Source organism: Epinephelus moara, chromosome 20 (genome assembly GCF_006386435.1).
Source record: "Epinephelus moara isolate mb chromosome 20, YSFRI_EMoa_1.0, whole genome shotgun sequence".
Classification (NCBI taxonomy): Eukaryota; Metazoa; Chordata; class Actinopteri; order Perciformes; family Serranidae; genus Epinephelus; species Epinephelus moara.
This window is the reverse complement of record NC_065525.1, coordinates 24,685,451-24,696,639: the sequence shown is the minus strand read 5'-3', so window position 1 is coordinate 24,696,639 and position 11,189 is coordinate 24,685,451. Positions and strand designations below refer to the sequence as shown.

The following is an 11,189-nucleotide window of genomic DNA, read 5'->3' as shown; positions in this document are numbered from 1 at the left end:
AAGCAGTTATTCTGTGCCTTAATAGACATGTACACCTATCAAATTTACATTAATATAGCCTACAAAACAACTTATTATGACGAATTAGGGTCACTGTTTTTACAAAAATATAGCTGGTTTCTTTAAATTCGGTTGAGTTCACATCAGTAGGTCACACAGGTTACTTGTTTACAACAACTGTTGACGTAAACTTACTAACGTCGAGTTCTAGCTTGACTTTATTGGTTTACCGTGGCTAATTCTTCATAACAGGAAAAAACAACGTACAAATTGTTATGTTCACGTCATTAACTGTGTTCACAAAAACGTTTCAAATGTATAGCTGTGAGTTTGGGGTAAAGCAAGAAGAGTTTCGGCGGTTTTTGGGGCTCTGTAGGCTGCTGTAGAGCTAGCTCGACGGGGCTGGAGAGGAAGTGGAGTTTGGCTTACGTTGAGAGCAAAGTGGGCAGAGCCGTTGAAGGATATCAGCTCAGGCAGAGGCAGAGAGGAGGACACACACAACAGAGGAGCAAGGCGTCGACAGCAGAGGAGAGGAAGAAGGGCGGAACGATGCGGCCGAAAGACCCACCAAAACGACGAAAATCGCCCCAAAATGCGACACTGGCCCGGGTAGATGACGGCGGATAGACACGGCCCGTGAAAAGGGTAAGAACTTACAAGTTATCAGACGTTTGTAGCCGTTAAATTCGAATCAGGGGTGTATGGCAATATGGTGGCTAGAACGACAGTTAGACGCAGTGTTGTAAAAATGGCCATGGTGTGTTGTCAGCGAAGAATACTGAAAACGACATAGAGAGTGTAAACTGCATTTAAATGTGTTTTACTTGATGGAATTTGCATGTTTGCTAGCTCTGTGTCGAGTTAACTTAGTTAATATTTCGACAAGTACATTTGTTCTCGACCTGTTTGGAGTTATTTCAACCTACGCATTTAAAATTTGCTTTGTCCTTGAAAGGGCAAATGCCCTTGTCTGATTTTACTCGACAAAAACACCAAGTAAAAGCAAATGTTTAGTTTTTTAAATGTTGTATACACACTGATAGGCATCAATACAACAGGCTGGAGCATATTTTTGTTTCTTTTAAGTATATTCATTTTTGGAGGTTTTTCATCGAATTGTAAAGCACTAAAATATTTTAAAATTGATCATTTTTCCACATTATCTCAGCACAGAGTGTACTGATGTAGTTACATACAAGATTTAAGCAAGTGTTAAATGCTAAATACTTATAAATTAAAAATAGTTTAAATAAATTGTGACAAGTTGTCAAAATGTTCAAAATATGACTATTACCAGCAATTCTTACTTTCTAGACATTATACTTAGACTCTACTTGATTTGTTTGCCAAATAAAGGTCCTGTATGTGATAAAAGCTTAGATATACTTCGAAATACAAAATAGGGTGTTGGCTTTTAACCCTTTCATGCACTGAATGGAGAAGTAATTTAAATATGTACATTAATTTTGTTTTTCCATCTTCATTACACCTGTAAGACATGTAAAGACACATTTTTATGTTAGAAAGCCTCAAGACAGGTATTTGAATTTCAGGAAACTCAAAAATACTATTTTAGAATTAAATAAAGAAATAAATTCCTCCTAATATCACGGTCTCACGGACAGGGTTGTGTGGATTTATCCACACACGAAGGCAAATACTACACATATTAAAACAGATTACACACAGTCTTTTATAACAGTTATATCTTAAGATATATTGCAAAATACAGAAGATATTAGTACTACCCTGCACATAACAAAATGTCTTCTCAAAGCTATTCTTAGTAGGATGTTACAGTCCAAGACTACTTTAGTTGCATTTTGAGCCACCAAGACACATAAAGATTTAACATTTTCCTAACTAAAGAAGTTGCGACTTATTTATGTTTTTCCTAATATGTTAATGAGCTCTTAAACATTCTCGCAAAATAATCTTTAAAACATCTCAAAACAAATTGCTGTTTAATTTCCGTTTTTTATGCCAATGTAAGTTGCGATTTTGTTAATGGTGACGATAATAATGACCACAATCATGTTTTGTATTTTGCAGGGTTCCCCCGATGTTTCACAAATTGCGTCAACGATGAAACGGGATCATCTGACCCAAGCAAAATGGTATGTTTTTTGTTTTTGTTTTTTTATTTGGTCCAGGCTTTTAAGTGTTTTCAGACTTCCAAGCTTCATTGTCTTTACTGCTTTATACATGTAGCCAGTAGGGTGTGCTGTTGTCACATTTCCTCCCTTAACCTTTCCTTTTCTATTTTAAAGGGTTGACATTTAGCCACCATGGAGTCACAAAATGAAGGATTCGGGTGATTCGCAGAGCAACGTGGACTTGTAAGTATAATTTATTAAGGTAGACTTAATGTGTGCAGAAAATTCCTTGTATGTTATCTTCAAATCAAACTTTCAGTTCTTAACTGATCACTCAAACAACTGAATAAAAAGCGGTGAACAGTGTATTTTTTGCACTTCTATGTGTATGTCATTATTAGGAAATACCGCCCAACATTATGTTTTATGTAGTGAATGTGCATTTGGGCGGTCTCTTTTGATATACTGAAGGTAGGTCTGCCCCCTAGTGTATGATGTGGGAAGTATGTACATTTAAGTAAAACAGGGAAAATGATCAAACACCTGACTTTGGGATAGCTATTTCATAGTTAGCTTAAAATAATTGTTGAAGTATGTAAATGCAGCTCATATAAACTGTACTTAAACTCTTAAGTGGTTTTGACATATTGTACGTATAGAGTTTGACAGTTAAAGACCCCCTTCACTCAATGTTTTTCTCATGTTCATGTCTCCTAAAATGTCTGACCATGACTATACTGAAATGTATCTGTGCAACTTTTGTAACTAGAGACGTGTTTTCACATTCCTCTACTTCAAACATACAACAGGCAAGCTAGCCGTAGTACGTCACAAAGTTAAACGCCAGTTGCTGTCTAATGTTAAAATGCTAGCAAAGAAACTTGAAATGTCCAGTGCAGAGTAGACTTAGTATACATAATACATAAATTTCAGCCTGACATAATACGTCTTTCTGCAAACTTTGATTAAACTTCTGGTATATTATTACATACTGACAATGTGAACACACTGTAACATAGTAGCAGATATCATTGTGTTACACAACCACTAACACTTTGTCAGCCACTACCAGTAACAAGCTCACAAACAACACAAACAAAATAAAAAATGCTAACCACACTGACCATTCTGATAAATCTGCTGGTCGCCAATTCTGGTGCACAACAGACTCATCTGAGCCTTGGTCCAACTTAAGGTCAAAAATGTATTGCTACATCTCTCCGATGTTTTCTAAAGCTAGCCATGTTGATGCGCACTGCTCTTTCAGCAGTCAACCTAGCGCTAGTCTCCCGTAGCCAGACCTATCTTCACACTTTGGTTTAGCACTGTGCAAGCACTTTCAAAAGCGAAAGCAAAACCTAGCGCAAGCAGTGAGTGGGCGGGGCAGGAGACCAGATCAAATTTCTCAACGACAGAGAACAAGTAGATTTGTGTCAGCCTGCCACCCCCACCCATGTTTTTTTACAGTTTATGTGGGGCACAAAGAACTTCAGAAGAAGAACAAAATATTATTATATACTCATAGCAGAGTATCTTTTTGTACGTAAAACACATCTGGAGGGGAATTTAAAGCATACTACTGAAACCGAATTAAAAACATTGGACGCACCAAGAAGTTGTCTTCAGTATCGGCTTCTTTTGGTGAATTTTTTTTGTGTGCGTCTTTTTAAGATTTAGTGCTCATAAAGCTAAACATTGAAACATTCCAGGATCTATTCTATTGTATTAAACATTCAGTTGTTTAAAAACAATGTATAGATTTTTAATGTGTTCATGGTGGTCTTTCCACTAGCCAGCTAACCTTTGAAGCACTTAAAATCTTAATAGTTATTCTTTTTGTTAAAACACATTTCATGTAATTAAAACAACTGACAATCATATTGGACTCATAACTGATTTTTAAAACACTCAAATTTTATAATTCTAACTGTGGCTCCAAAACAAGAAATGAGTTTGGTGGGTTTTGCGTTCTCAAAAGATGCGTCTGACTCCAAACACACTTCAGTTCCTGTGGTGTGAAGAAATTTGCCATGCGAACTTTAGGTACAGTCTCATTCATTGCTGCTTTTACCAATTTGCCACTTGAGAGCCTAGGGTGTTGCATCCCCTTTGATGAGTTTTATTTAAATTAAAGAGTTAGACTGCTAGTACAAGTCATTTGGGGAGAATAATGCTTAACATGACTTGTGCCGGCATGTCAGTCAAACATCACAAATTTTAAGCATAGTTTTTGATAATGTGAACTGGTGGCATTTTGCAAGGGTAATCAGAAAATAACTTGGCTGATTTGGCTATCCAGTTGCACTATTGCACTAAAAATCTAATTTAATTATGACCTGTAGAGGGCATCAAGACAGCAGTCAAATCAGTTTTATTCATATGCATTAAATGTAGATTTAATATTGGGTGCCATGGGGTGCATTTGATCTGCGTTGTTCATTATGTCCTCATACCACTGCATTTGGTTTGACACTTGAAAAAAAATCTCAGACAACCCCAAAAGTTCAGTCAAATTAAAGTATATATGTCTGCCTTTATTGAAAGCTGGAATGTTAATTGCTGACATAAGTTTGGCAGTGCAAAAACGAATTTACCCAATCTCAAAACACAAGAAATGCTTCACCTTGCGACATAACAACAACAAACTTTATACTTGTGATTAGACATATACCTATATGGAATCTCTGGAAACATAGCCGTAAACTTTAAATACCAAGGCCACTCGTTGTGATCAATATCTAATGCCGGTAATCTGACCATTTTGCACCTTCAGAGCATAAACACTTATTTACAGCTCAGAATGTCTTAAATTGTATGAAGATGGGTCATTGTATATTTTCCATGGCAAAAAAATTACTAAATATAATCTATATAGCGAGTCTAGAAAAGCAATTTTTTGGGGGGCTGCCCTCCTTACATGTATTTTTTTTTTAATTCTTTACTTCCTCTTTCTAAAGTGAAAGTGATAGCTGTAGAAACTGCCAGGAGTCATAACAACACTAAGCCAAAGAAATCCCCACCAAAATAACATAAGGCAAAACCATACTGTTAGCTACAGGAATAGTTTCAGTAGATGATATGAATTTGGTCAATTTTCTCAAAGTTTTTCAAGAAAGGGTTTGCAGTAAGTTGAAAACTCGGCCAGAGCTGCAAAAGTTTCCTTAGGGCACATAAATGCACCACTCAGCGCAAAAACTATCAACCCCACACAGAGTGACGCATGTTTGGTTCATGTCTGCACCTGCCTTAGTTAAAAATGCAGAATGCTTCACAGACCATGTACTACAGGCAGTGCTATTTCTGTCACACAAAAAAAGGCACAGTGTCTGTACTTGGTAGTCAGTTAGTTGCAAAAACCCTTGAAAGACAAATGGATAAGTTGTAATTACTACTTTAATAAGACACATAAGGAGATGGTCAGATTCCAATAGTGAAGCATTGATATGTAAACCTGTTAGCTGTATTTGGCCTCCCATTCATTGCTAACCCCTACAAGATGTATTAACCAGCAAAAACAGGTGGCTGACAACAGGTTTTGTTAGTAACCGCGAAAGGGAAGTCATCTTAAGTCAGTTGTAATTAACATTAGAATTAGAAGACCCAAATGCCAGTCCCATTGAGTGCTCCACTGATCTATTATACCTGTTTGAAAGTGATGTATGGGTATCATATATGATTCTATCTTTTTCCACAGCAGAGACATGGACTGGTGTGAAGATTTCCGAACTTAGAAGCCAAAGAAGACAGCTCTGTAAGTTTTCCTTGTTTTACTTGAGTATTTATTCACATGCTTACTTAGCTCAGTAATATAATTAATATTATTCTGGCTTTCTATCCTGTTTTAATAGGTTGAGGACAGACTTATTTTAACACACCTTACCCTACATTTATTTGGAATATTTATTGCTACCATTCACTTTTTTAGTTGTAAAGGCTAGCAAAAGACCTAGATGTTAGCAGGTAGAGTTCACAACAAAGGGTAAGTTCGTAAATGTAACTTTATGGTAGCACATGCGTAGTAATTTACATCATGTGACTACTTTTATTATTGATAATGATATAAGGTATTTTTACAGTGGCTGTATGTGGGCATTGGCTGTGTTGCCTCCTATTGGTACTACTCAGAAAAGGCCACATTTCTCCAATATTTACTCTATTCTATTTTTGCCAAAATCGATAGGTTTTGGGCCTTAAACTTGAAAACATGGCCGATACCGTGTCACGGTTTTATTTTACTGCCGTATTTTAACATTTATGGAACTACGAGGGATGTCTTTTTCTGATTTTGAACCATAGAGATGTGAAAATTGTTATTGTTTGAAGGGTTGCCTTAACAGTATTTGGATGCTATTATGTTGCCCATCTGTTGGTGAATCATGTATATGCTTTGATGACTTGGGTAAACATGTTGTCAAGTCAGGCAATGGATCTTTAATTTGCTACAGCATTGTTTGCTCACATGCCAGTGTTTTGTTGTTTTGATCATTATTTGTCAGTGTTGTTGTGTAATTGTTAAGTTTCATGCAAAACGCATGTTGTGAATCAGGCTAGCTTAAGACTCATCTTACCCCTGGTGGTCAGTTGATGAATTATTTGCAAATTGTCACAGCATTTACTCAACTGGGACTTCAATTTTTGGGATTGCTTCGGATTCTCCAAACAATGTATAATTCACAGCCTTACAAAAATTTGACCTATCATACATCAGTATAGCTTGCTGAAGTTGTCACTTCACAAGTTCATACAAAGAATTCCTATGTTCAAGATTCTGCCGAATCTTTTTACTTGATTGCACATTCATATCCGTGATGCATTAAAAGTTGTGTTGAATGTCTTACTGGAATTTTAACGCATCGTTTGGCTCTAATGTATCAACAGCATTGATCCCAAAATGAAGAAGTTATGACGCTAGATTACAAACATCCCCCAATCTATAGTTAGTGATCTATACATTATGTTGATATAACGACTTTTTATTACAATTTAGAAGAATAGCGGTGTTGTTTGAAAAATTGAACAACTGTGTACTTCTACAAACTAGCCTAATATTTCAGAATAACATGCACTTGCGTAATGCTAGCTAACGCAACTGAAGGCTAGCCAAGTATGTTCAGAAATTATCTAAATTTTAGTCTTGCCTAGCATGCCTTCTTTAACTGCTGGACAGTGAATCATTCCTTATTTCAGTTGCACTGTGGGCTTACAACTTTTCCTTCTTTTTTTAAGACGCCATTCAACCGGATATTGCTGAAGTGGAGACAGCGTTGTTTAACGTGAAGATGGCAAAGTGATTTGGCAGTTAGCCAAATTTTTGCAAGATGAAACCTTTTTCTGACTGGACTTTGGCGTTTGGATTTTTATTTTCTTTTTACGACAGCATGGACACTGGAACACCGTTGCTGGCTGCATAGTGGACTTGTTGAAAAATTACACTGTTGTTTTTGGGAAAACAAAAATCAGCCTTTGTACGTTTGATATTCAAATGTTGTTTTTAAATAAAGTGTATGTCATCGTATTTTTTTTCCTGGCTTTGTTTTATTAGGGAATTAACCTCAGAAACCACAAGAGGATATTTGGCGTAACATTTTGATAACGTTGGAGTCCATTAGCTCGGCTGTTGGGTTTTAATATTTAAGCTAATCCGCACTACAAATTAATTTGGTTAGCACTGACTTTGTGTCACTACTCATGAGGGTTTGCTAATTAATAAGCTAGCATAAGTGCTTACGATAAGCTTCGTACTGGGTTGATGAATCTCCTAAAGTGTAATAATCTCTTTTTCGAGTGTTATTCTACAAAGAAAATTATAATTTGATTGCTCAGATGAAAGGAAAAGGGGTTAAAAATGAATCAGTCCCATTTGTAAATACTAACTTAATCAATTTAAATAATTGAAGAATACACTTCTGTTTGTAAAGTACACTGCAAGTAGTTGAAAAGGGTTATGGTCTGAACAGAAATGGTTTCCAAAGGCTCCCTAAAATGGCCTCTGGTCGTCCCTCTTCCTGTCTGAGCAGGAAATGATGCAATTGGTGCATTAAAAAATTATATATACTTTTCAAAACCTCAAAGCATTCTTACCATTTTATGAAGTGGGATGAAAAGATCTCAAATTCAAGCCTGAGAGTGAAAATTAATGTAAGTTCATATAAAAGTAAATTTTAAACATAACAAAAGGGGTGGGACTTAAACATCACCTGAGTGTGGGGTAAATGGAAATAACGTCAATCAAAGGCAAAGCTTTCAGAGCTAGGAAGGAGCTCTAGATGGCGGCTGAGCCTTGGGAAGGGTGCCATGGGCTTTCGTCAGACCGTTTCTCTCGCCCGTTTTTCGACCGAGACCGTTTGATATTGAGCGAAATTAAAGTGCGGTGATCGTACGAGCGGTGTTTTAACGGAAATTTAGGCGTTTTGAGTGGTTTTTGGGCTGGTTTTTCGAGCCGCACGAGCCGTCTGTGCTGAGGGAGTGCTTGTCGTTGTTTTCCATACTGGGCTCTGGCAGCCATGGCGCGCCTCCATTTTTAGTGTGCTGCTCGCCTCTGTCGCTCTGAGTCTGACAGCAGATGAAGACTTTAGAGGCCTAAAAGCTTTCCGAAACAAAGCTCTTTTTTGTAATTTATTGTTAAGTTATTATTTTTACAGTTTGTTATTTTTATCCGAGTCGGATAAAACCCTGTGTTTAGAGCGAACGTGAATCTAATAGTTCATTTATAGGTTACCACCTTTTCTTCACATTGAATTGGTCTGTTTACATTGTGTGGTGTATAATATTTTACTTTTCTTGTCCTTAAATCTTATTTTTCTCACCCTTCATGTGATGACGCAGTTAGAATTAATTGCATGCGGCTTGATCCGTGGACTATATTGAAAGACACGTTGGATATTTAACGCATTTGCAGCAGCACCTGTCATTTTTCCCAGCTTTATTTTAATTTAGCGATGTAAATAATGACACCCAAAGCTTTCGTTTTCATGCCTTTTTTCTCAACTCGTGTCGCACCGCCTGGGTTTTAACTGCCACCTGAGCAAAGGCAATCTTGTGGGACTTGTATGATAGTTCATGCTCCTCTAACTTTTTTGACAGTAAATACCAGGACAAAAGAGCATCCTTTTGAAAAGATTTTCAGGATACTACCATGATGAAGAATAAAAGTAAAAAGCAGGAGGATGAAGGATCGACTCAGAGCAATGCATCAAGGTATGCTCCTTATACTTGTTTTTACCTTTTTCATATCTGGTGTGATTGTTTACCCTGTCAAGCATGGTTGATCACCTGTGTATACATTTGCGACGTGGTTTTGATGAAGTGCACCACTGTCATGAATGACCTTGCTATTGTTTAATAGCCACACCCTGATTTTCCAACCATTTCTTTTCACTCAATACTGAGGTTTCAGGGCCTGTGTTAACAGATCATTGCCCACAAGATGTATGTGCTAGACCACAGCAAAACTAATTTGTCCTGTATTGTGTTGCTAATGATTTGTCACAAATGTTTGATGTCCTATCGCCATAATGTAATGACCTTGTCTAACTAGTTGGTACTGCATTGCACCATTTTATCAACGTTGTTGCTTGGTTTTTATTTATTTAAGAAACAATGTACTGCTTTAGTGTTACCCATGCTCAGTAGTATATCCAGCTTTTAATATGGGATATATTTAACATAATTTGTCAATAGTTCATTGACCTTAAAGCAGTTTGAATGTGGCTTCAATTTGCATATTTATACCAATCTGTAATCTTTTATCTGGACCTGTACTTCAAGTTTTGACCAAGTTACTGAGTTTTAGGAAATCCAAGTTTGCCTGTGCTTACTTATTTCTGCTCATTCAAGCCATTCATCCCAAATATTTTAATGCCTTGTAAATAATTGTCTTGTTTAATGTAGATTGCAAAACTTAACTTCTTAACTCATGTGCATTATGAGGTTATGTCAGTCTTCAAATGCTTATGTAACACAGCCTTTTAACCCAGAACTTTATATTTGTTTTAAGGATAGGTTGATTTCACTTTTGTTTTGGGGGCCCATTGCAATTGACTGTTGCTAATTTAAATATTTCTGTTGACACATAATGGTTGTTTATCACTAGAATAACTGAATGATAACTTTCACTTTGCAAGCAAAATATTTTATCCATTGATGATCCCCTTTCACACAAATTTACTGTCATTTCTAAGTCTCAGATAACTTTAAAAGTCACTTTTTTTGTAATAATATTGGCTAAATAAATATTGATGGTGTCACTCAAAGCACCTGTCTTGAACATGTGTAATGTTTGTGAATGTTACAGGGGGAAAAAACAATGTTCTTTTCTACTTGAATCTGGCTTTTTTGTGTAATTCTTGTCAGGTAGAATATATTGAAAAGCCTGCAGCCAAGAGTCTTGACACTAAAATATATTTTTACAATATTGTCTGCTGTTCTTTTTTTATAAAGATGGTAAATAACTTCAAGTGTGTATCATCCTCAGGTATCTGAAGCCTCTGAAATATCAAAACGAGTGGAAACACTATTCTGTTTTCATCAATAAAGATGCTTTTAAAAACTAACATCAGGTGCATTTGCATGGTTTCAGGACAATGCAGGAATTCAGGAACAGCACAAGTGGCTCACCATTATATTAAATAAATGTTTGTATTTACTGCTTAAATTCTGTGGCCCACCATAAGTTCTTAGTGTTAGATTTGCTGCCTTGTTTTCACAACAGTTAATGCAGCTTGACCACATTAGACTGTTGTGTTTTTAGATAAAGACACAGAGAAGTTTGGATACTAAATGCAGGTAATCACCCTCACAGCATTATACTGACTGTACACTGCAGTAGGTTACATCACACTTGTAGTTTTTCTGTGTGATCTTGTGGCAGCCATTTTAGTATTTTCAGCTGTGTGTGAAATATGTCCTCTGCTACTGATGACAGCCTAACTTTTTCCAACCTGATAGATGAGCACTGTGGGCACGCAGAGCAGCAGAAAGAGCAACAAAAAAATCTGGTGACTCAATTCAACATTATATCTTTGCTAAGGTAATATATACATGCTCTCCTGAGTCACAAAATGGCCCTTGCTTTGTGTGCCCAGCTTGCTCACT

The 11,189-nt window shown here is 36.6% G+C and overlaps 1 protein-coding gene across 5 annotated transcripts in view; it reads left to right on the top strand.

Annotated features, from left to right (window-relative positions):
• Nucleotides 1-215: 215 nt before the first annotated feature.
• chd2 (chromodomain helicase DNA binding protein 2) overlaps nt 216-11,189 on the top strand; it is a 30,669-nt gene continuing 19,695 nt past the window's right edge. For 3 of the 5 annotated variants that reach the window (XM_050074100.1, XM_050074103.1, XM_050074102.1), the window contains exons 1-5: nt 218-645; nt 2,053-2,117; nt 2,271-2,339; nt 5,791-5,847; nt 7,323-9,293. In XM_050074100.1, coding sequence (XP_049930057.1) covers nt 9,232-9,293 — 62 coding nt within the window. In that variant the 5' untranslated portion in view covers nt 218-645; nt 2,053-2,117; nt 2,271-2,339; nt 5,791-5,847; nt 7,323-9,231. Of the gene's footprint in view, nt 646-2,052; nt 2,118-2,270; nt 2,340-5,790; nt 5,848-7,322; nt 9,294-10,845; nt 10,881-11,189 lie in introns of all 5 variants that reach the window. The other 2 variants (XM_050074104.1, XM_050074101.1) reach the window with 2 other exon arrangements.